The 25,305-nt window shown below is 50.6% G+C and overlaps 1 protein-coding gene across 1 annotated transcript; it reads right to left on the bottom strand.

The window, feature by feature from the left end:
• Window positions 1-8,480: 8,480 nt before the first annotated feature.
• Window positions 8,481-17,392, bottom strand: TAT (tyrosine aminotransferase). Its single transcript, XM_014942605.1, has 12 exons — window positions 17,268-17,392; window positions 15,458-15,700; window positions 15,217-15,321; window positions 14,526-14,593; window positions 13,986-14,144; window positions 13,669-13,807; window positions 13,093-13,145; window positions 12,564-12,716; window positions 11,524-11,652; window positions 10,997-11,080; window positions 9,924-10,022; window positions 8,481-9,170 (listed from the first exon to the last, which is right to left on the bottom strand). Exons 2-12 carry the CDS (start codon window positions 15,690-15,692, stop codon window positions 9,027-9,029), a joined length of 1,368 nt encoding a protein of 455 aa, XP_014798091.1. The 5' UTR covers window positions 15,693-15,700; window positions 17,268-17,392; the 3' UTR covers window positions 8,481-9,026.
• Between the last annotated feature and the right edge of the window lie 7,913 nt (window positions 17,393-25,305).

The following is a 25,305-nucleotide window of genomic DNA, read 5'->3' as shown; positions in this document are numbered from 1 at the left end:
GGGGCAGGTGAAGTATAGGAGACAGCAGGAGCAAAAAATCTGGACAAGGCTGGTCCTTTCAGCAGGAAGGACAACTTGAATGGGGCAGGTCATGTTCCCTTTCACTCACTACACTGCAAACACAGACGGTCAAGCCCTGGTAACCCAGGGCTGGGAAACAAACTGAGAAGCTGGCAGTGGTCCAGGTAGGGCCAGGTATGGCACCTCCATAGGTGCTCTCCTAGCCCACAACCAACTGGAGTACACGATTCACCTCTCTGAATACAGGTGTCCAAAATAACCTAGTGAGTGATGCCCTAAAAGTTTCTATTTCTTTCTGTTGGCTGTGACAGGAGTGGGGGGTGATGTTTGTGAGCAGACATCTCCACTGAAACTGTCTAAAATCAGTTGAGATCAAGCTTGTCTTCGCATTCACAGCATCTAGATATATTTTTTTTCCTATTCACTTGTCCAATCGTGTTTTGAACTCACACATACTTTTGCATCAACAATATTCCCTGGCAATGAGAATATGTTTGGCTGTGTGTTGTGAGAACTACTTCCCTCTGTTTTGAAACTGGCGTATAAAAACTATATTTGGCAATACCAGCATTTTTTAAATCAAGAGAGACAATGAGTAGTTTCTCCCCATTCACACTGTTTAAGCTACACGGGATTTTAGCATCCGCTCTTATATGCCCTGTTGAACATACCTCGTCTTATACGAGGTTGATATCTAAAGCAGCTTGGGGGAATCATGCTGTGAAGTCTCTGTCTCTTTTCACTGATTGCAAAAGGAGCCCACACAACTAAATCAGAGGAGGAATATTAACCCTAGAGCCATCTGTCACATGCAAGATAGACCACAACCCTGTGCAACATACAAGGGGACTCAAGGAAACTCAAGGAAAGGCCTTCATACGTTCTGCATCCTTCTCCCCTCTTCTTCAAGACATCAACTTGTCTGTCTCATGAGCCTTGCCCTTGGGAACACCTTCCTTTGGAGACAGCAATGTTCACTCACTGACAGGCAGAGATTAGAGACCATTGTCTTGTAAAATTAGAGGGGAAGTTTGCCATCTTGCAATGTCCTGTCTGGCTCCGATCACAGCTGAAAAACATTTAGACTCTCAAACACAAGGACTGATGCCCTGCCACCTTTTCTTGCCTTCCTGGCAGAAAGACAGATTTAGGAGACTACAAGTCTCTGTCATGGGTTTGTTAATATTTATTTAGAGGGATCAGTTAGTTCCAGGTGTCACAATACACCTGAAAGAGGTGTGTGATGGGACGGCTCACATTTCCTGCATCCCAAATGTATGACATTGGGGACTGCCGTAAGAGTCAACGCGGCGACTATGCAGTCATGAATCCTTGCCACAGATATAGATCTCCCTTTCAAAGCAGAGGGAGTTTAGGTGTTTTCTGGCTGGCACCACCAAAGCTGTAAAGGAAGTTTATGGCTCTAGGAGATTTGAGTGCAACAGAAAGCTACCACGTGGCTACTCGCATAAGGGCCATGCATGATCTACTATACTGAGTTCGAGTTCTGCTGCATTCTTGTGTTTTGAAAAGCACAGGAAACACCCTGCTCCTTGCAGAAAAGAAACTTGACCATAATCTTAAAAAAAAAAAAAAGTCTGTAAGTCTGTATGTCAATTGCTCCTCGCTTTCAAAGGGGCAAAGGCAAAAAAGCAGAACTCTGGCTTTCGGAAAGAGGGTTTTTGCCAGGGATGCTGTATATGTTGCTTTAGAAATCTTCACTCCCAGTGGGTGGAAATGAAATGCAGCAGTCAGGCAAGCAGCAGAATGCACAGGAGCAGAGGTGCAATGGCTATGCTAAATTCCAGTCAGAGTAGTTCCTCCTGAGCCAGAGCAGGACTTGCCCCATGTGGCTTCCAGAACAAGGAAAGATGAGACAAATGACTGATATGACGTCCTATATGAGACATCTCCCCAAGGGCAGGCTGGTGTGTTCCTGCACTCGTTTTGCCATAGCCTTTCCTTTCTGTTTGAGAGAGGTTTTAAAGTTGTATTTTGATTCAGAATTAGTTTGAGATAAATACACTTGTCTGAATTGGCCCAGGAGGACCCAAAGTTGGTGTAGGCAAGAGCAAGGATGGTGGGTGACTCCCTCCCTCCCTGACCCTGTTTGCAGCAGCAGTATCTCTGTAAATCGATCTCTTAGAAAAGAGCCAAGTTACCCTTACAAGCAAGGAACTTCTCTATTGTCAGTCAGCAAATGCTCCAGGAAACACACTGGAGCAGAAAGATTGGTAAGACCAACAGCAAAGAAGAGAGTGTGATTAACATACAAAGCCAATAGCTAGAAACCACAAATTTGAGAAACACAGGTTCTAGATAAACTGGGTAACTGAATTTCCATGTGGAAACTTCTACATGTATGGAAACAAAACCTGAGGTTATGCATAGCAATAGATCAAAAATATTCTTCAGATGAAGAAACCATTTTTTCCACTTTCAGTGTGGGAAAGGAGGCAAAAAGAAAAAAAAAAAAAAAGAAGAAAAAAAAAGAGATGAAACAGTAGAGCCTAGAATATCAAAGCAAATGAAAAAGTTTGTTTCCTAAGTGTCTCTTCACAAAACGAAGCAGCAGAAAGATAAAAATATAATTGTCTTCACAAAAACCAAGCAGCAAAAGTGGTAATTAATGCCTCCGTTAAAGACAGCACTTACATATCACTCTGGAGGTGGTACAGCTTTTTCAAATTTAAGAGATCTTTGTGCACATACTTTTTAATGTCTTTATCAATGACATGGGCAACTGGACAGAGTGCACTCTTGACAAGTTCACAGACAAAAGAGAGTTGCCTTCCCCTCTCAGAGGAGGGACAGCATCTGAAATACCAGGTGCAGTAGAAGACAGATATTGGCCTAGTGGAGTGGGCCCAGAAGAGACCACACAACAGGGCGGCACAGAAGATGCCCAGGGAGAGGCTGAGGAGGTGAGATCCATTTAGCTGGGAGAAGACAAAAGGAGCTGTTTGACACTGCCTAACAGGAAGGTGCAGAGAGGCTGGAGCCGGACACTTCTCAGAGGTGCACTGGATGAGAGACTCAATATAAGAAGAAAATTTTTCACTGTGAGGGGGAGTCAAACCCTGGAACAGGAGACCAGACAGGCTGGAGATCTCCATTTCTGGAGATATGAAAACTCATTCAGACAAGACCCTTGCTCTATTTGACCCGGTTGTAAATTGGGGGTCGGACAATAAAGCCCCATAGGTCTCTTTCAAACAAAATTACTCCATAATTTTGTGATTTCAGATGGCAGCAGCAAGACTTGAGTGAAATGGATCTTGTCTTAGGGACAGTCTTTCCTGGCTGGTCTCCAAGGAGGGAGTGTTGATCTGCTTGAGGGTCAGAAGGCTCTACAGAGGGATCTAGACAGGTTGGATCAATGGGCCAAGGCCAACAGGATGAGGTTTAATAAGGCCAAGTGCTGGGTCCTGTATTTCATTCACAACACCCCTGGGCAGCGCTACAGGCTTGGGAAAGAGTGGCTGGAAAGCTGCCCAGCAGAAAAGGACCTGGGAGTGTTAGTGGACAGCTGGCTTAACATGAGCCAGCAGTGTGCCCAGGTGGCCAAGAAGGTCAACAGCATCCTGGCTTGTATCAGGAATAGCGTGGCCAGCAGGAGTAGGCAAGTCATCGTGCCTCTGTACTCGGCACTGGTGAGGCCTCATCTTGAGTACTGTGTTCAGTTTTGGGTTTTGGGCTACAGGAAGGATATTGAGCTGCTGGAGCGTGTCCAGAGAAGAGCCACCAAGCTGGTGAGGGGTCTGGAGAACAAGTCATATGAGGAGAGGCTGAGGGAAATGGGCATGTTTAGTTTGGACAAGAGGAGGCTGAGGGGAGACCTCATTGCCCTCTATAACTACCTGAAAGGAGGTTGCAGAGAGGTGGGGCTTGGCCTCTTCTCCCAAGGGAAAAATGACCGGACAAGAGGAAATTGTCTGAAGTTTTGGCAGGGGAGGTTTAGATTAGATATTAGGAAGAATTACTTTACTGAGAGGGTGGTCAGGCACTGGAACAGCCTGCCCAGGGAGGAGGTGGAGTCGCCATCCCTGGAGGTATTTAAGAAATGTGTAGATGTGGCTTTTCAGGGCATGCTCTAGTGCCCGAGATTATTGGGGTGTGGTGGGGTGTTGTATGTGGTGCTGTTCGTATGGGGCTTGGCTGGTGGGTGTTGTGTGGTGTGGTGTTTGTTGTGGGTGTGGTGGTTTGGTTTGTTTTGGGTTTGTTTGTTTGTTTGTTTTTTTGCTGTGTGGTTGGACTCGATGATCTCAGAGGTCCCTTCCAACCACCGAGATTCTGTGACTGTGATTCTGTAATATCACCTACCTTTCCTTTACCTGAGTTAACATTACTATGTTCTCCTTACTTCCAACCCATCTACTAACTGATTCTATTTTCCTTAATCTGCCTTTTCATTTTCTTATGGAATGACATAAAAAGATCATGTTCACCATGGCTGGATAGATAAGACAGCTCTGCCCTAGAGCTGTCTGTTCAATAGGAGGAAGGAGGGATCTGTAACCCAAGAAGAACCTTACTGGTCCGTGTTCTCATGTCTTACAAAATAATGCAATGGCAACACTCATTCATTGGCTTCATTGTACTATAGCACTCTAATGTCTCAAGTAGTGAGGGAATGGGAAAATGGGAAAACAGGAGAGGAAGAAGCTTGTGTAAATAAGGCTCTAATTAAGAAGTCACATAATACTTTACCAAAACATTACAGAAAAGAGAAATATAGTAAGAAAAAAAAATTATTTATTCAGCTTTTGAATTAATTTCACTGGTCAGCTTCTGCCTCTTTTACGTATGTAGGCAGCCTAAAACCAGAAATCAGCACGTGGACTGAAACTTGGACTAGAACAGCTGGTCTAGAGTTGAGAGGAACAACAGCAATAAGCAGAGATGAAGCATAGTCCACACAGTACCCTAGAGTGCAGAAGACCCTACGCTAGCACCAAGTGCTTCTGTCAGGCATCCAGGAAATAAATCATTCAGACCTATTGACAGCACCTGTTTGCTCTGGCAAGGCTTCAGGGAACACTGACCCAAGCCAAATAAGGTAATGAAAGACAATATATGGCAAAGCAAAGGGCTAGCAGAGGTCTGGGTTCCCAGATCCATGAGAGAGCCCATGCCAGACATCAAACCACAAGGAAGATCTAGGGTTTCTGCCCCTCAGGAGGCTTCCCCAGAGCCAGGATCCCAGGCTGAAGGCCAATATAGAAGATATAACCCAAATTTTGTTGTGATGAGTTGTTAAGCTTTGCTAGCCAACTTTCAGGTGCCTTCCAGCTACTTGGAACCCTGCTCAGGCTGTGTCTTTCACAGCTGTCCTGTCAATAGCAAGACTTTGCCCATGCTGAGCCTTCCTTCTCCTCCAAGGCTCCTCTACCCTCTCACAATCAGGTTTGCAAAATCCCTCTCAGTCACCTCGAGAAGGTATTGTCTCCCAGCCCACTGCTACCTCCTCCTCTGACACTCACAGTCTCTCCCTGACCACTTCTCCTCCTTTTGGAAACCTATCCATGCCTCCCTTTGCCGTGCACCAAGTATTTCCTTCCTCCAACCCTTGCGGAAAATGCCACCAGAGCAGGTCAGCTCATTTGGCCTCTGACAGGCCTGCACAGCCTGAGAAAATGAGGTTATGTGCCAGCCCTCACATACAAAAGGCTTTGTGTGGACACCTTCCCCTGGTGTCCTCCTCCCACTCCCACATGATGCTTGAGCCTCACCTGAGCTCCCTGCAGGCTGGGTGCTGGTTTGTCAGGGCCTTCCTGGTCATTCCTGGGTTTCCCACCTGCAACCATCCTGGGTCCAGGTCAGGGCAGGTCACATCTTCCCACTGCAGATGTATAGAGTGGCTACACGCTGGTGGAGACAGCCAGTTCACACAGGCTCTGACGGCTAAGGGCCATGGACCCAAGGCAGGAAGACACTCAGGGACTGTTCCAGACTGCAGCCCCACCACGGGGCAGTGAGGACTGGTGGAAGCGAATGGGAGAGGGCAAGGCCAGGGGCAGGGCTGCATCCAGGTTCCTGAGGCACCTGGGGAAGTTGATGGCCTCACTACCGGCAGCTGTGATTTACCCCAACCTCCCCTTTCTGCTGCAGTTTGCCCTGCTGGGCTGGGTCCTGCTGCCAGCTCCTTTGGAAGCTGAGGACTTCTACATTTCTCCTTCATTTGCCCATGAGCTGAGAAGTTCCTTCCTTTCTGAAGGAAAGCACTAGGCATGTGGTTGCCTCACTGCCTAGATCCCAATATCTGGAGTAGTTCAACCACCTCCTAGAAATGGCCAGTCCAAACAGTGTAGAGAAGAGCAGAAGGACATTGAAAGCCTGCTCCAGGGTGTGCAGCTGGTGCTTCCCAGCTAAGACAGGGAGAATGGTTGTGGCTCAGCCATAAAGGCACTGAGGGATTTCTAGCAGAGCACTACAGACCTTGTCAGAGCATGTGAGGGAGAGCAGCTTGTGTCTTGGCTTCTTCCTTGGTCTCAATGCTGAAGGGGCTTTCTTTGGCACAATGCACCTCCAAACACCAGCTTAGGCTAGTTGGTATGGCTGGCAGGGTGCTCTAGGCTACACCCACACTGTGACGCAAAGCATCTGCCTGAAAAAAGATATTAGCACGGTTGTGGTTTCATGCTATTTTGCTATTGCAGCAGGGAAAACCTGGGTGCGGTCCAAAGGCAGTGTTATATTTGCAAAAGATGTCTATAGAGGATATGGACTTGAGAAATCAAAATATCGTAGGATTTATGGGCTATATATATCTCTGGCTCTGACTCTCTCAGCATCCCTGGCCAAATACTGCTGGGCTAAGATGAAACAGAACAGTGTTAATGATTGCAGAATATTTGCGTGTTAACAGGCACCTCTGAGGCCACTCTGAAAGGAAAGGGGTCCGTGAAGGGAGAGTGGATTGAAAGGTGCAGCTTTCTCTAAAAGTGCAGATTGTGTGTTGATCCTTATAAGTATCTCAAGGGGCAGTTTGAGGGAGGATGGAGCCAGACTCTTTTCAGTGGTTCCCAGTGACAGGACAAGGGGCAATGGGCACAAGCTGGAACATAAGAAGTTCCATTCAAATATGAGGAAGAATTTCTTTCCAGTGAGGGTGACAGAGCCCTGGAACAGGCTGCCCAGGGAGGGTGTGGAGTCCCCTTCTCTGGAGATTTTCAAGACCCACCTGGATGCAGTCCTGAGTGATGTGCTCTGGGCAACCCTGCTTTGGCTGGGGGGTTGGACTAGATGATCTCTAGAGGTCCCTTCCAACTCCAACAATTCCGTGATTCCATGTGAAGAAGCTCAGGTTATTTGGCTCTATTTGGAGGCCTCATGGCATGAAACCTCTGAAGCCATCTACCATTCCCCCACAGCCCCAGCTTCTCTCTCTTCCTTTTTGTTCTGGGATTGCTTTCTTTGAAGGGAAAGGTGTAGCTATTCTCATTGAAGGGAAAGGGTGTATCTGTACTCATAGATACCTACCCTCTATCAGAGTACTGGTATCTAGACTTTGTCCTGGGCAGGGGAAGGGCAGGCAATGAGACACATCTACAGAACGTGGCAGGAAGTCTGGCAGTGTGTAATCTAGAGCTGGCTGACTTTTTCTGTCACTGAGGAGGCAGGGCTGACCTGTGGATCCTGGTTCTGGAGGAGGAAAGGTGAACAGAGCTGTAGGTGATGATGAGAGGCACCCCGTAAGTCACCCCTCTGCCAGCTTCAGAGACGGCTCCCCGAGCAGCTCCGCAGAACAGGTGGTCCCATGGGCGTTACCTCTTCTTGACAGCACAGGCACTCCTGTTTCCACAGATTCAACAGGCACTAGGACACCACTTCCTTGTTACTTCATGGAGCTGACATATTCAGCAATCAGTAGGCCTGGCACGGCTGGCATGTCATGAACACCCCGTACAGTATGAACGTTATCTCTTCTTGACCACACAGGCACTCCTCATGTTTCCACAGAGTGAACGGACACCAGGCCACCGTTTCCTTATTATTTTATGGAGCTGACGTACTCAGCAATCATTTACTCTGGCACTGCTGGCGTGTCACAAACACCCCATACGATGCCCCAGTCTTGCATGCTTAGGCACCGGCACTTGGCATGGCTGGCTCCAGTGCAAGGGCAGTGCCATGCCGCACCAGTGGGCACCAGCACCCCCAGCTCTGTCAGGGGCTACAGGGAAGGGGCTGTGAAGGCCAAGGGGTGGGTGAAGGCTGGGCTGTTCTGTGGGGAAGGCGCCAGGCCCCCCCACAGTGAGCTTCTGCCATCAGCGGGGCAGGAGCGGCCATCCCTGGTCTGTGCCAGGCTTACAGGGCCCATCCTGCCCTCAGGGCCTTCTCAGGTGCCCTTGAGGGCCTGAGGTGCTCCCACCATGCCCCTGCTGGGGACAGGGACAGCACAGCACCATGGGCTAAGTGAAGGACACCCACACAGACCTGGCGCAACAGGAGCAGAGTGCAGAGACTGGCACGTCAGAATGTTTATTAATAAAAAAAAGTCACAATAACTTACTCCCTTTGTCACACAAAGGGCTCGGTATAAAGAGCTCTGGTCTCCTAAGATAACACAGGTAAGTGAGAGGTGGGTACTTTTCTTTTGTCCTCCGAGACTGTGGCCTCCTGTCCCCAAGGGGAAGGGCAGCCAGCACAGGAGCTACTGGGCACGAGGGTGCTGGGCTGTGGGGCTGGGCACAGGAGCAGCCATGTGCCCCTGCCCGCAGCTGCTCTGCAGGCAGCAGGGACCAACACAGGGTGCAAATACAGAGTATGCGGAGACCACGGGCACGGGGTGCCAGAGGGTGTGCAAGCTGCAGTGGAGGAGGAGAGAGAAGCGGCTGCTTCTTCCCATAGTGCTGAGGGGTGTGTGGAGAATAAAAAGTGCAAGCAGCCGCGGTCCTGCTGCTTCAGACAGGGGGATGCGGGGCTGGCTGGAAGCAGCCCTGCCTGCCTGGATGCTGCCTCACACAAGGTCTAACCTGGCAGAGGCAGGAGGCCACCTGTGGCTACTTGTCACACTCCAGATCCTGGGCACCCTCAGCACCCTGGTAGTGCATCTCACAGAACTCCTGAATGCGACTGCAGGCCTCCAAGATCATTTCCGCAGGCACGGTGATCACCACGCGGAAGAAGTTGGGGTACTCAAAGCACTGAAAGAAGAAAGGATAGCTGTCAGACTACCCGGAAGAGTGGTGTGGTTTCAGAGCTCTGCCTTGGGTCCATGTGCTGTGTCAGCAAGTGAAAATGGTCAGTGTCGGACAGACTGGAGGACAGGGCTGGGCTCTTGCTCCCTTAGACTGCATTTTCTGCTCCAAGCAAGCCACCTCCAATCTCTATCTGTGTAGACACGATGCTGTGAGGGTGACAGGCCAAAGGACTCTGTACAGACTACGCAGGACCCACACAATGGGCTGGAAGAAGCCAGGGAAGGAGAGGGCTGGAGAGTATCCAAGGCCCCATCTGTATTCAGTGGTGGAAGTGGAGCTGGAGGAGGTGGGCACAGACATCCTCAGCCTGCAGTAGTGGAAGACTGGAAACAGGGCAAAGGAAGGAACATAGGTGGCAGCAGTCCCAGGCCTCTAAGGGAACAGCTTCAGCCAGGAGGTGTGGTGGTACGTAGAGGTCAAGGATAGAGCTCTGCTAACTTGAGAAATTCAGAGCAAGCCTGGAGCTGGGAAGATCCCAGCAGCCTGACTGAGAGCTATTAGTGAGCCAGAGACTGCCTGTCCCCATCCCTACATGCTGCCCTTGCTCACAGCCAGCACACACACACCATTATAGACCACGGATGCTGCACACACAGCTCCCAACCTGTCCCCAGAGCTCAGGGCTGCAAATCCCTGTTGCTTCTCTCCCCATGTTTTGGCCCCACGGCTCCGTGGGGCTCTCAGTGTTAGCCTCACCGTGGCTGGCAAGCAGAACACAGACTGTTCTGAGATGAGTCGCTCGGTGAACTCCACATCGTTTTCAAACTCAGGGAAATGCTCCATCTCAATCTCAACCTGCAGCAGAGGGATGTAACATGGCAATCAAGGGCACCAAAACTGTCTGCAGTGTCCCTGCTTATCCACAGGACCCAAAAACTTCCCAGTCAAGTGCAGCTGTCTGCCCCCAATTTTTGCTCATAATTTGGGCTGACTGGAATGTAAGACACAAACAGAAACATGTAAGTGAAAATTGGGATTTCTTTAAGAAATATTCATTAACTGCCTAAAGCTGGAATTGGACTTAAGGACAACTTCAGTAAAAAAATTGATGGCAAAGATACAGTAACCAATAAGAACTGAAAAGGAATAAGTAAGATATTGAAAAAGAGCTTGGGAGAGAACTCTAGTCAATATACATTAACAATTCTGCCATGCAAGAAATTCATATGGTAAGAAAAAGATAAACTGTTTGGTTTTAAAAAAAAAGAAAGGTGCGGGGTCTAGAATATAATGAAAAAAAAAACTCTTGCAGGATGATATAATTGGTAAAATGACACAGAAATGCTGAAATGTTCAATAAATATTTCTGCTCTGTATTTGGAAAGAAGGAGACTGTCCCTCTATCACATAAGGACAGTGATATCCTGGCCATTTGTTTACAACCAAAGGTTATTTTAAACATCTTGTGAAAATATTCTTAAACAGACCAAAAATCCTGAAAGAGGTAGTGGAAGAAAAATTTCACCAGATGATTTAGTTTGAAATAAATGTTTAGATACTGCATAAATACAATAGGTGTGAAATGCTCAAACCTCTGCTATGTGAGAAGTGCACAAAGTATTCTGGCCTTCTAAAGAGACCAAGGGATGAGTAAGTATTCTGGCCTTCTAAAGAGACCAAGGGCACCACCACCACACAGGGCAATGTGAAAATGCATGGTAATGGAGAGCTGGTGCCAAGCACCAGTCTGAAAGCATTGGCAAGCACTGGCAACGAGACCAGTGTGAGCATTGATGACCTCGAAATGGTATGTCACCCTCCTCACTTACCATCAGGTACATGGCTCCGGCCGGCCGGACAGGCTGGAGGCCAGGGATAGCTGATAAAGCGGCATAACAAAGGTCAGCATTGGACTGAAAAGCAGAAAGGAGAAATTTCAAAACAGGAGAATTTCCAAAACAGGAGAAATTCCAGGAAGCAGTTCAGCAAATGGAAGCCAAGCTCTGGACCAGGACTGTAAACAGGTCTGCCCACTGCAAATAAAGGGACATCAAATGCAAACAGCATGGGTGACCATGGCCTTGAGGACAGCAGGTATAACTGAGCTGAGCTCAGCAAGTCAGTGCCACACAGCCCATCCCCTGGGTCATCAGCTCCAGCTGCACGCCTGGGCTGCCTGAAACTTGTCACAGCCAACATTTCTGCCCCAGTTACCATGTCTCCTGCTGGAACTGGATTTGTTGGGCTCTCCTACTCCCAGACAGAACTGCACCTTGGAGCAGGGATGATAAGAGACTGAGATACAACTTGCTCCAATCTGTGAACAAACTGTGCCATCCTGTTACAGCCTGTTTACCTTGAGCATGCTGAGGGTGTTGTGGTAGAACTCAGGAGGTGTTCGCTGCAAGATACGTTCCAGTGCTCCTTGGACAATTGTACAGGGCCCTAGGATCCTTTGACTCAGTCTTAGAAGGCCATCCCTGATCTGAAAAAAAAAAAAAAGGTGATATTTGCAGCTCAAACTGTGTTTCCTGGGAGGAAAGGAACAGCTCCAAGGCCTACTCTCTGCATTTTTAGAGCTGCCCACACCCCTCTCTTCAGTGAGCACACAGAATAATAAAGAACATTTGTATGACATGTGTATGTCAGGTATTTGCAGATTATTTACAGTGTCATTCTCTGTTGCTCAGTTGCAGATTGTAATGTCACAGACAATCTTTGGAGCCTCCCAATCTGATTCAAACTGGGCTGGAATATAGCTAATACAAATAAAGCCAGAGCTGTTCCAAATACCACTTTGCATTTCCCTTAGGTTTGGGCCCCTCTTTCAAAGCCAGGTAGGGACAACCAATATTAGCTCACTCAGTTGGTCCTCTCTTCTCCCTCTTCCTCTGCAGAAAGCCCTCTGGGAGGAAAGGTCACAGCAGTAGTTGGTTGTTCTTGTAACACAGCTGAACAAATAGCCAGATAAAGCACTAGCAGCACTGCAAGGTGCTTTGTACTTACTTTTAAGAGAAACCATATAAGAGCACATAGAGACCACACATGGACTCCACATGCTGGATAAGCCATGCAATACCTTCAGAGCACACTGGAGCTATCTGAGAAGAGAAAGAATTAGAAGCACACAAAAAGGACAAGGCACATGTGAAGGAGCAGCAGAGCCAAGGAGCGTGTTACAGTGTAGATGTGGGTAGAAAGCCACGTATGGAAGCAGATTGAGCCAGGGAGGGACATGAAAAGCCTAGAGGTGCAGAAAAGCATATAAGCAATTGGGTAACACCCATGTGAGAGCAAAAGAGCAGTACATGCCTGTATCAGTTAAAGCCCTGGTGATCCACACACTGAAGCCACTGCAGGTCTGCTGCCGTGACAGTGACACTCAGCAGTTCTCACCTCATTACCAAAGATGTCTCTCCTATCATGAATTAGGATCCAGCCCATCCGCCAGCCTGGGACTAGCCACCGCTTTGCCAAGCCACCACAGGACAAGATGGGCACGTTGGTGCTGAGGGTTGCAATGGGTTCATACTTGCAGTCAGCAAACACCTGTGACAGGAGGCTGTGTTAGGGTTGTCCCTGCCTCTTGTTGTGAGAGCTTTTGGGGGTGCGCGTGAGGTACAATAAGAAGGGAGACAGGGAAGTGATGGGAAATGGATGGTGAAAGCTCCCATGGTATGAACATATTAAGTGCCCTCCCATGAAAGTGAGCCATTTGGGAAGTGGAAAGGAGCTGGACACGAGAGGTAACCCCAGGACTGCACACCACAGGACTGGGAGCTCCTGACATGGACCCAGGCACAGTACATGGGAGTGGAGTGGAACTGTTGCTCACCCCTGGAGACCCAGCTGCCATGGCCAAAGGGCCAGTGCATCAGAAAGGACAGGTAGCATGGGGGTGCAAAGGATCGCAGCTAATACTCACCATGTCTCCGTAGATCTCGTCAGCAAGGATGGGCACGCACTGTCTTGATGCCACTGTGGAAGAGAGGGCATTCAGCCTGGCCACCCTGCATCCTCCATGGCAGCAGACCTGCCCTTTGCTGCAGGGCTTGGCAGGGATCTGAGGGAAACTCTGTCCCAGGGCAGAGGGTCCCTATCCTTCTCCTACAGACTGTTCATTTGGAGAGCCCAAGCACTGGAGATACCTGCCCGAGTCTAGTTCTGCTCTCACCGGCAGGGGCAGGCAGCACAGCCCTCCTGCTGACAGGTCAGGGCTCGGGAAGCGTAGGACTCCCTGTGAACACTCTCCCTCTGTGGAGGGAGAAATGAGCAGTCCAAGCCACACAGAGCGTTTGAGGAACAGCAAGACACTCTTTGAAGAACACTTTGCATGTTCTTGCTCAGATAAGGCAACACTTCACACTGAGAAAGCCCTGCTTCCTGAGCTGGACTCAGTCATGAGAAGAAAAGCAAAGCCCTGGGATATGGTGCTGCAGTGATCGAGACATGGGCAATGTGGGCAGACACCAGACTGCAACCATGGCCCAGGCAGGCTTACCTGCCAGGATCTTCTGGAGGTGGCTCTTGCTGAACACAGAGCCACAGGGGTTCGATGGGTTGTTCACAATGAGGCAAGCTGTCTTCTCATCCACCAGAGACTCCAAGTGCTCCAAATCAATTTCCCAGCCCTTCTCTGGCTAGTGAAGTGAAGAGAAGAGGAAGTAAGAGCTGAGGAACTGGACTTGCCACATAGAGTGAGATGTGGTGGTGCCCAGGATTGCTCAGGGCACCTTCACCCACTTCCCAGGCAGGGCCAGGGTATTTCTGAGGGGCAGGAATGTCAGGGCTGCGCCTTCCACACCTGCTACATCTTACCAAGAGGTTGTAGAGTTTGACTTCAATTCCCATAGACAACGCCAGAGTCTTGTAGAGGGAGAAGCCAGGCCGTGGCACCAGGATGTTCTGGCCTGGGTTGGCCAGCACTGCCAAGGCAAGCTCTATGGCCTGGCTGCAGCCACTTGTTAAGATGACGTCCTGCGAAGAGCACACAGGAGTCAGCAGAAAGCACAGCCACTCTTAAGTGCCCCAGCCACGTGGGAGTGACATAATGCCCAGGGTCTGCCAAGTGAGAGCTTCCCAGCCAAAAACACAAGTCATGAGCCTGACTGAGAGCAGGAAACCTCCAACAGCTGGAGAGCTCAGCCTCCTCCTAAGGAGGGTGGAGGAGAAAGGCTCAGGGCAGTGGATGGGAGCAGCAGGCGGTGGCTGTGGGACAAGGCCATGGTGAGCCTTCAGTCCCACAGCTGGGCAGGGGAGGGAGAGAGCTGGGCAGGACCCCCATGGCGTGTGGTGTAGGCATGGGCAGCAGTGCCCTGCCTGCTCTACAGTGGGACCGCCTCCGCTGAGCACCAGTACCTGGGCCGTCAGTGGTGCCTCTGGGCAGTTGTAGTATGAGGCCACGGCTTCCCGGCAGGACTGGTAGCCTGGGGAAAGAGAAGCCAGACATTGAAGGGAGTTTCTTTTACAGAACGTTTCCTTCTTCTGCCAGTACAAGGCTCACAGCTGCCACCCAACTGGAGGAAGCTCATTTGTTAGTGACACTGTCCCTAACTGCATGGCCTTCACCATCTAGTGATGGCACAGGGGCAGCCCTCCCTGTCACCATATGGGGTGTCCTGGGAGCCAGGCACGATCTATGCTCTGTGCCTGCTTTTTGCACTAACTGCAAACAAGCCTCATGTGGTCCATGAAATCAGGGAGGCCAGCGGAATTCCTGGTGAAGGCAGATCAGAAAGGAACTTGGCTGCAGCCCAGGGCAGGGAGACACAGTCCCGAGCCCTTCTGGTTGCGGTGCCTGAAACCCTGCCTGCTCTAATGGCAGGAGCAAACATAGCTGCTGCCAGCGGCGCAGGACCTCAACCAGGTCATGCAGGTCATGCAAGGGCACTGAAGTGTATCTGGAGGATACACATGCTGGTGTTCTCATGGGACCAGCAGCTGCAGGGTGCTACTGGAAAGATGCCTGTGAGTTCCGTGTACCTGCTGAGGTGTAGCAGCTGGCACACGCCTTCATCCTACTTTCACAGGAAGAGCTTTGTTAACTTACCAACAGATGGGGCATAGCCATTGTAACGTCCCGAGTCCAAAACCTCCTTCACAGCCAGTGTGACCTCATCATTTGTTGGAAGGTTTCCAAATACCGTTGGGTCTCCTTTTTGAAGATTGAAAAAATAGTAAGGTTCTCACTGATCTGTGACACGCACAAGCTTTGTGCTTCAGAGCCCTGCAATCTGCCAGCCACACAGTCTACCCCATTGTTGAGGCTTCAGCCACAACACTATGCTCACCTAAGGACAAGGAGATCATAGCTTTCTTTGGGTTTGGCTCCACCTTCATGCTGTCTACAATGGCTCGGACAGGATTGAAAGTCTTCTTTGACATTTCAGAAGCCCTGACGGCCCATCTTGGCTTCCGGGCCTTCACCTTCCCCAGTGATATGCTGCTCCCGTTGGTCTTGAGATGAACATCCAGCATAGGAGCATGATCCCCATGGCCATTGACTTGGATCAGATATGAGTCCATCCTGAGAGCTGTCAGTGTGAAGTGGATTTCCTGTGCTTAGTTAAGACGTAGCAAAAAAGGGATCTACCCATTTGGAGACACAGCCCACGACTCTCCAAAAGTAAAACTTGTGAAAGCTGTAGACCCTACCTACTGCCTACAGACAACTCAGCAGCAAGCAGGGCTGTATTTGGGGCCAGGATGGAGTGGAACCACACACGTAAGTGAGAGCGCAATGCAGTGGGAAAGATGAAGGCACCTCTCTGTGGTAGCCTTGCATGGACTTGCTGTGCTGAGGAGGAACAGGCCCCCTAAAGCCAGCAGCCAAGAGTCAGCAGCATGTTGTAGTCACTGCTTGACTGCAGATTTAGTGTTCCACTAACACAATGGCCAGGCCACCCTCCTTCTCCTCCTCACCCCCATCTACCGACTTGCACACCTCAAACTGCAGCCACAAAGGTCAGCCCACTGTGTGTGTGCCCGTCCAGAATGTCCCTCCAGTCTGCAGACAGAAATGCACCACTCTTTAAATCACATCTCCGGTACCAAAAAGGTACTTCTGGTCCCCTGTTACCAGGGTGCACCGGGCAGCGGCAGTGGATACGTTACAGACATTTGCCTCTGTCAGCAGATCAATAGGGAGCAGCAGCCCAGCCCAGGGACCCTAGATCAAAAGGCAGTGCTTACAAAATGGAGCGAGACTGGGGCGGCCAAAAGGGAAACTAGGGAGGTGGCACTGCCCCAAGCAAAGAGCCTGTAGTCCTGCCTGAGGCTGGGTAATAAGCAAGGCACAAGAGGAATAGCTCCTTCTAGGCCCCAAAATGCACACAAAATGACTTAGGCACCCCAGCATGTGCCAGACCCAGCCAGCAAAGGCCTCACTGATGAACTGCTGCTGACTCAGGGCTTTCCACCTGCAGAAAGTTAGGGACAGGGCACGGGGCAGGCAGAGACCTTCTGAGACACCAAGCCCATTCTGGCTGATTCTGGCACACTGTTTTATAATCCTGCCACAAGTGGAGACTCAGTGAACAGTGAGCCTTTCCTGGTCAAAGTTACTTAGCCTCAGGCTCACAGATATTCACAACACAGCTTACCCATTCCTTGCTGCAGAGACTGCGCTGGAAGGGTGGTAGCCCTGCCTGGTTCAGGCAGGATCTCTCATCTGAACGCATCTCTCACTGCTTCGATGGAGTTTGCACCTAGAGATGCCCCGTGCTGCCGCAGTCACTCTGCCAGCAGCACCTCATTAGCCTGTTTATAAGAATTCGGGCCGATCCAAAAGGGTCACAGCGTGGGACCTCAGCTTCTCTGCTGCTAATACCTTCTGGGCCCCCTTTCTACCAAAAGAACGGCAGCTGAGGAAACACACAGCCGTGCTGCTAAAAAACTGAGCAGAGAGATGAGCCATATATCTCAGTTCAACAGCAGGGCTGAGTCCCAAATGCAGAGTCTAACCCGGCAGAGCCTCCACACCACCCTACAATGGGGTGCTGCAGACACAGGCACGATGGATGCCTTCAGTGCAGGCAGCCTGGGAAGATCTCCCCACTTCTCCCCCTGAAAGCATCAAGGTACCAGAGCATAGTACTTTACCTTCTACAGCACGGAGAGGGAGACACCAACAAGCTTGGGGGTCCAGTCCCTACTTTTCATGCAGGACGAGTCCCCTTGAGAGGAAATTCCTGCGAATTCTTGCCCAAGAAATAAGCCCCCCAAATGGGCGTTGGGACTGAATCGTATAGCCATTGGCTCACAGAGAGGGCTGCCCTCCCCACCCAAAACCGCCCTCTCCTCCCCATTGCAATTGTGTTCAGTTCAAACACCTGGAACATGCCTGCACATTAACTCTTTCTGGGGGCAGCCTACAGAGGGACACAGCGTGGCTTCCTGGAGGCCCTGGGCTGCCACCCTTTTGCACTACTTCCCTCAGTTCTCAAAGACTGCCAGGAGGAAAATCTGCACAGAGTCCAGGTATTCCAGCCCTAGCACCTTGCAGTGCATCAAGAGTGGATTGATAGACTCCAAAGCCCTTGGAAAGCATCAGTCTGTCCTGACCTCAAAGGCTCTAGGGTCCCAATGCACCAGCTGAGAAAGGACAGTTGGTGGCATCATTTCAATTAGGAGACATCTTCCTCCATAGGCTGAAGGAAGGCAGGCACTTCTCTAGCCAGGGTCTTGGAGGCACCAGGACCTGAAGGGTTAAAGGAAGCTCAAGTTGATATTTGTTTGGGTTTGGGTTGGGTTTTTTTTTTTGTTGCTGCAAGGTCCAAGTAAACTCATAATTTTGGCAGCTAACAGAAATGATGCAATTCTTCCCTCTCTGATGGTACTGCAAAGCACAGATGACACCATTCCCAGAAGGCTCTTTTTTGCTAAGTGATGCGAAATCTATGCCTTCCTGTCCCTTGACTCTTGCAGGCCAAGAGAGGCATCAGCACCCTCCCTGTCATCGGAGGGCTGCTCCAAGTCTTCCCTTACTGCCTTGGCAGCAAATGGCTCGAGATCAAATTGTTGCTGAGGCACAAGCGGGAATCTGCTGATCTTCTTGCAGAAGAAGGTGTCCTGCTGATGCCTTCATTGCAGAGGCCAACAGTCACTGGGATTTTTGCCTGTTTGCACCCACTCCTGCGTGGCAGGAGGAAGGACCACTTGTGCTCAACCCACACTCACTGCACCACCTGCAATAAGGCTGCACCTCCCCAGGTGCCAGCAGCGGCCCTTTCCCTCAGTGTTGGGGCTGGGGTGACACTGCTGGGGCATCAGGACCTGCCATTGACCACCATGCTGCCATGGGCACGGCTGAGGCCACAGTGGGAGACAGGGACTTAGGGCTGGAGGCAGGTTGGGAGGTAGCAGGGTCCAGCCAGGGTCCCCAGCCCCAGGCTGGCTGGCCAGGGTCCCACTGCAGCCACCCCCTGGGGTCTTTGGATAAGGAATAGCACCTTTCTAAAACACGTCACAGAGAAACCTCTTCTGTTGAAGCTGCTTGGACTCTCTTTCTGCTGAGAGCTGCACAGTTCCAGGCTATTTTCTGTCTTCTTTTTACTAATGCCTGACATGAGCGACCTTCAGAAGTTCATGCAGCCCCTCTCCCAGCACCTATGGGTTATTTTCTCACTTCCCCCCGCTGGCCCCATCTCTTGCCACACTGCAGCCCCGCCAGGGTTAAATGTGGCATTGGGAGGCCTCAAGGACAATGTGTTCTGCCTAGCAACAACCCTGAATCTGATGCAACCTGGAGCTCTACCCATAATACTGCACACAGCAGCGGGGTTCAGGGGAGGGCATGGTGGAAGCCTGCTGCCAAGAGGGGAAAAAAATGTGGCTCTGGAGACAAAGACCCAGTTACATAAGGCTGAGAACCTGTCCAGAAGCAGGGGGAGGACAGTGGTGTTTCAACAGAGTCAGGGGGTTTCTCCTGCTGTTACTATACCTTTCTCCTCTCTCTGCATGACTCCAGTCCTTCTCTGGATGCTCTCACATAGGGTCTGCAGCCCCCCATCCCCTCCTGCCCCCATCACCTCGTGGTGCACAGAGCCTGCAGGGCTGAAGCATGAGCACACACACGGCTCAGCACTTCATATTATACAAATAAGGCCAACCCACTACTTGTATGGTGGGGTGAAAGAGGTGGCCATACCCTGCAGGATGCATTTCTGCCAGCAGGGCAGCTGTACCCCACTAGCCCTGACTGGCCTCCCCCCTGCAGTTTGCCCCTCTGTCCCAGCAGCTCTCCCCCACAGGTATCCTCCTTGCAGACCTCTTCAGCTCCCTCCTTCTTGTGTACCTTCAGCAACTGATTTTTATCACTTCCCAGTGGAAGAAGAAAGTGGTGATGGCTTCCATGGATTTTTGGTTGCTCTGGTACCAGGACTGCCCAGAGCCTCCTTTCTGTGAACAGAGGCCAAACCAGCAAAAGCAAGCAGTTCCTTCTTCCAGAACCAGCCACAGTTAGAAAGCAGGACTGACAAATGGCTGCTCGAGAGGAGCACAGGCTCAAGCATGGCCACACCAACAAATCTGTGTCTCTGCCAAGCTGTGGGCAGGACACGCACCAGCAGAGGTTTGCCCATGTGCCCAGCTACAGGGACAGAGGACCCCCAACTGGTACCCTGCAAATCCACCAAAAAATCCAGGGTCAGTAACAAGTCACTTTACTAGTTACCTCCTCACATTTTGCTTTTATTTTCAGCAATTTCTGTCTTCTCTTTTCTGACACTGGCAACAGCCTCAACCTGTTCAGGGCTGGTATCCACAAATATCTGCATAGCCTAATCTCTGGTCTCTGCTTTTCCAGTTGATTCAGCTTTTAATAACCAAATATGTGATATTTTCATTTTTCTTTTTGAAATCAATTTATTATTAATCTCTCATTTAGATGAGCAAACACCCATGAAGCCTCCCTGGTTCTCATGAATCCAGTGACTGTTTATTGATTCCCACAGCATATTTATCTTCATCGCACTGCAGCAGGTTTTCTGAAACGTGAGGGACAAACTGTGCCTGTTAGAGATCACGTCACACGGTCCCTCTGAAAACGCACATATTGACAGTTAAATCTGCCTTGTGGTGTGGATAGGGCTGCTGTGCCAAACCTACATATATTTGCGTGAGTCCCTGGTCAAACCACGATGTTTGTTGTGCCTCCAGCAATCTTAGTTAAGCAGCATTCACCTGAAAAGGAGCATTATCTCTCTTCACATAATCAGAGCAGAAAATCAGCTCAAAAAAACCCCGCAGCTAGATTCTATAAAGCTGTGTAAACAGTGTGTTTAAGAGCCAGAAAGATGGCACAATCCACACACAGTGACTCAAAGCCAGTGCCCAGGTGGCTCAAAAACACACAGTAGCTGCTTTATTGGCCTGTACTTAGGATCATTTTTGATTTGATCTCAGAAATAAAAATCTGGAGGACATTAAAAGGCAAATTGCACTGTCTGGCCGGAGATGCCTCAGTCTGGAAGAGCAGCCTGTGTACAGAAGCGGTTTGCAGGGCGCTCTTCCCACCTGTGTGAGCTGGGCTTTGGAAAGGGGAGCACTGGCATCTGGGACTTGTCTCATCTCTGCACTTCTGCCCGTGGAACAAGGTGGCTGACAACGTGCACGAACTCCGGGCATCGCAGCAGGGACAGTGATACCCTGGCTGGGCTCCTGGTAGAGCTCCTGGTCTGCAGGCCCTGGGCCAGGCTGGAAGTAGCCGCATTAATACACCTGCCTTAATGAGCGCTCTCTCCTACAATTGCAATTTCCCTCTGTCAAGGAAACTAGGGAATGTAAAAAACAAATGCTTTCATGACTGTGGAATCTTGTGGGCCTCCCACAACATCAGTGTCTGCAAATGCAGCGCTGCAAGCTGGTACCAGCTGTGCCAGGCAATCCAGCTGGCTCTCCCCAGCCACGGACCATCGCAGCAGTAAAGGAGCCTGGCATCTGTGAGGGCCCTCGCCCGCTCAGCCTGGGCACCAAGTCCCCTGAAAGCTTGCTAAGAGACACCAAGTGCACTCCAGGTTCATGGAGAGTGGGAAACGCTGGTGAGCTACAGGCCCAACAGCCTCCAACAAAAGCCTTGCGAGTCCTGTGACAGATGCTGAGAGGAATGTTCCATGAAGCCTGAGCTTCAGTGGCTCCTGGGTACAGGAACAGTGAAGAGAAACACTTTGTCCATCCTTGTGTTTTGCTTACGTCCAGGTAAACATTATGTAAGTGCATACCCTGTGTTTGAGTTATGACTTCAGAGACTTGAGCTGTTGCGTGCTTTGTTGTGGCAGCTGCCCCCTTGATGGCCTTGAAGCCACAGGGACAGTGACCAGCCAATGGGGACGAGATGGAAAGGGGCACGGTGGCTTCGTGGGGCAAAGCAACACCATGAGCTTGCAGTAAATGGGGTGGGCAGCACCAGGCACCTCTTTCTCCATGAGCACAGGCAGGCCAGCCCCTCTCATCACTCAGTTTGAGCCCCAGTGATGGCAACCCACCATCTGCCCAACCAATCTGCTCCAGCAACAACTGCTCGTCTCCTTACAAAGTGGTGGAGTTGGAATGTGGGGGAGAAGTATTGTCTTTTTTGGGGGGTGCTGAAATCCCATGCCTTTTCCTTCAAGCTAAGCTCACTGCTTCCTGACCATGCCAACAGCTAACGGGGAGAACAAAATATTCCCCTTCTCTTGACAGCAGCTTTTTAGAAGTTTGCAGGTTGTTAAGACACCTCCCTATTAACAAGTTTGCAAGTTGTTAACAGACACCTGTTCTGTCAAATGAGAGGACTGTGATCCATCCTTTTTCTCACTAGGCTGTATTTCTAGAGCTTTCTTTTGCTTTCCTCTGGATCCCCTCCAGCTGGTCCATTCACCTCTGGATGGAGGCCCAACCGGCGCAGGAGGGGGGGACAGAAGAATTTCTTCACATGTCCTACATGTGACATTCCTGTTTATACACCCTAGCAATGTTAGTTTTTTTCGCAACAGGATGACATTGTGGACTTGAGTTCAGTTTGTCGTTCACAATAACCTCCAGTTCTTTTCTGCAGCAGCGCTGCATCGTCACCGCGCTGCGCTCATTGTTCCCGTGATTATTTATTTATGTGGGACAGTCAATAAATCTGGCTGTGGTGCTCAGCAGTGATTGTGCTGCAGCTCCCAGCTGCCTCACACTGGAGAAATATGAGGCAGTTCATGACTTGCTCCTTCCACTTCCCCCTCCAAGTTCCCAGGGAGGGCACTGAACCAGGTCAGAGCTCTTGGCCCTTCCCTTCCCTTAGGGCAGCAATGACATCAGCAGCAGCAGGAAACAGAAGAGCCAAAAATAAAAAGAAAAAAAATGAAAAAGAGAAGCCAAAGCAAAGGTGAAGATTAATATGGGTGTCCTCAGCTTCCTGTTGCTCTCTCCTGCTCACTGCTACTTGTTGCAGTGAGAGTAGGAACCCAGAAGATGACACTGACCAAGTTCAGCCCAGGTACTTTGAGCAGGACTGAAGTGACACACAGCATTTTTTAAATAATTCTTGATATAGCAACAGAAATAGAATAAGGCCAACTCAGTTCTACAATACCTTGAAGTTTGTACCTCGCTTGTTAGCAGCAAACACTCCAGTAAAACACTGGATGCACCACCAAAGCAACAGAGCAGCACTTCCCAGCTCTGTCTATGAACAAGTAATTCCGGCACATCCCAAATTCCAAAGAAAGCTTCACCTTGGGTTGCTGGATGACCCGCAGCAACACTCTGCATAAGAAACACTTATTTAATCCCTTCTTGTGACTCATTATTATTCAATTTAATTGTTCGTTTCCTTGTCATAACAGTTAAAAGCTCTACTAAGCAAAATGGCACTGCCCACGATCCTAAAATTATACAAAGGGTTGCTGAAGCCTTTAAGCTCTTTTCCCTCTGCGTGGCAGCAGGGTGGCCAGAGTTCTGGCACATGAACAGGAGCAATGCAACCTCCGCTCGCTGAAAGGTGTCTGCAACAGCCTCGCTGCTGAGCACCACCTCCAGAGCCCTCCTCCTAAGCTCCCTTGGGGCTCCCCACCATCACCATACAGCTCCTGTCCCCTCTGTCTGACCTGGAGGTTGAACAATGAGTCCTTTTGTTTTGCTTCTCTCTTATCCCCAAACTAAGTAAACGTTAAGACAAGTTTTCAGATCTCCTGTCCTTCATGGAGTCAGGTGAAATGTTGGGGAGAGCGTTTTCCTACAGTGCCGAGGTGCAGAAGTACCGCAGATTATAGGCTTCTTAGGGTATCAGTCTATAGGGTTGTTGCTGTTGCTCCTGCAAAGACATAAGGGTAAAGCCATCTTACTGTTGCCACCAATCTTACAGCCGGAGGAAATGTATTTTCTGCATCTTAGTGACAAATTTGGACCTTTTGGGGCACATACTCAGACACTGTGTCTGAGACCTCATGGGGTAACCCTGTTTCCCTAAAAGACCCTGTTTTCCTAAATGCAACAAAAGTATTTCTTTGCACTGCTAAAGCTTTTCCAGGCAGTGTTTGGTCAAACTTTTGGATAAAAGGCATTCACTCTGGCTGTGGAGTTTTCTATGCTTCCCTCTCTGTTTCCAAATTATTTTTTCTCACCCCACACACCCCTTCTTCAATCAGCCCTGCCCTGACCAGCCCTGAGAAAGGCTGACACTCGTGCATGGGTGAGATCTCGGGCACCTGCCTTCACACCAGCAACTGCCAATAGACAAATAAACATGGTCTCCTCTGCCACAAGGTGATGGCTGTGCTCAGCAGCCTCCTGGGATGGGGTGGCCCCCAGTCCCACCAGGCAGCAGGACACCACTGAGGGTGGAAATGCCTACAAGTATCTCAAGGGCGGGCTGAGGGAGGAGGGAACCAGACTCTTTTCAGTAGTTGCCAGTGAGAGGACAAGGGGCAACGGCCAGAAGTTGGAACAGAAAGGGTTCCACTTGAATATGAGGAAGAACTTTTTCACGGTGAGGGTGACGGAGCCCTGGAACAGGCTGCCCAGGGAGGGTGTGGAGTCCCCTTCTCTAGAGATTTTCAAGACCCGCCTGGATGCAGTCCTGAGTAACATGCTCTGACAAGCTCTGGGTGGTCCTGCTTTAGCAGGGGAGTTGGACTAGATGATCTCTATGGTCCCTTCCAACTCTAAAAATTGAGTGAAATTCAGTGAAATTCAGTGAAAGGGGACAACCAGGAAAAAGGTCCCATGGCATTGTCTGAAGCGGCCTCCAGCAAACAGACACAGACGAGGTCTAATGTGGTCTGGTAGGGATACATATAAGGTAATGCACTCAAAGAAAATTACCTGAATGCGGCCTGCAGAGTGCTGGACCACAGGATGGATCCCAAGGTGTTGATGACTGTCCTTGGAGACACGGCCTCCACATGCTGGGCAGCTGGAGAAGCAGCAAAATGCCATGCATTGCCAGGAGAAGCACGGGCCAAGGCAGAGGTGGTCACACCGCTGTGAGAGAACTCCCTGTTTGCACTCGTGTCTCGGGTGCTGCGTGGAGGTCCAGCCACTGCACCTCCCCATGGATGTAGGGGTGTCAGGGACGGGCTGGAGAAGGGCAGGTGATACAACAGAGGGAACGGTGCCGCTGCTGTGCGAGGAGAGGCTGAAAAGGCTGGGACGTGGGTCTGGGAAGGGCTCAGAGGGGCAGGACGGAGGTTGGGAGAGGTGCAAGAGGAGCCGCACGGGGAACATTCCACCAAACCCCTCAGCAGAGGGAAAAGCAGCACTTGTGACAATCAGCCTGTGCCGTTCCCAACAGCTACGGACAGGAACTGGTTCCACGGCGGGGGGGAACTTCAGGACCCTGTCGCCAGAAGGGGCTGGCCGTGGGGACCGTGTCCTTGTGGACGGGAGCGGGGACACTCGCGGCCGACAAGGTCCCCAAACAGGTTCCGAAGGGAGGCGGCCGCCACCAGCCCGATTAATACCTCCCTGGGGCGGGGCGGGCCCGGAGCTGCTCACCGCCCCCGGGAGGACCCCGGCAGGGCCCAGCCGAGCCCGGGACGAAGGGACGGACCCCCGCGGCAAGACCCCCGCGATCCCCGCGTCGGTGGCCCCGCGGCCCGGCCCGGCCCGGCTCCCCGCTCCCCGCACCGGAGGAGCGGAGCCAGGCCGGGCCATGGCGGAGCGGAGCAGCTCCCGC

Source organism: Calidris pugnax, unplaced genomic scaffold (assembly GCF_001431845.1).
Source record: "Calidris pugnax isolate Ruff unplaced genomic scaffold, ASM143184v1 scaffold28, whole genome shotgun sequence".
Lineage (NCBI taxonomy): Eukaryota > Metazoa > Chordata > Aves > Charadriiformes > Scolopacidae > Calidris > Calidris pugnax.
The sequence above is the reverse complement of the archived record's forward strand: the minus strand, read 5'-3'. Positions and strand labels throughout refer to the sequence as shown.

Bases quoted from the DNA above. Each gene is read 5' to 3' on its own strand.
- TAT (XM_014942605.1), bottom strand. From the start codon at position 15,692: ATGGACTCATATCTGATCCAAGTCAATGGCCATGGGGATCATGCTCCT. The intron at 14,594-15,216 runs GTAAGTTAACAA...CTCTTTCCCCAG, and splicing joins TGGCTATGCCCCATCTGTTG to GCTACCAGTCCTGCCGGGAA. The intron at 12,717-13,092 runs GTGAGTATTAGC...CTCCTGTCACAG, and splicing joins ACGAGATCTACGGAGACATG to GTGTTTGCTGACTGCAAGTA.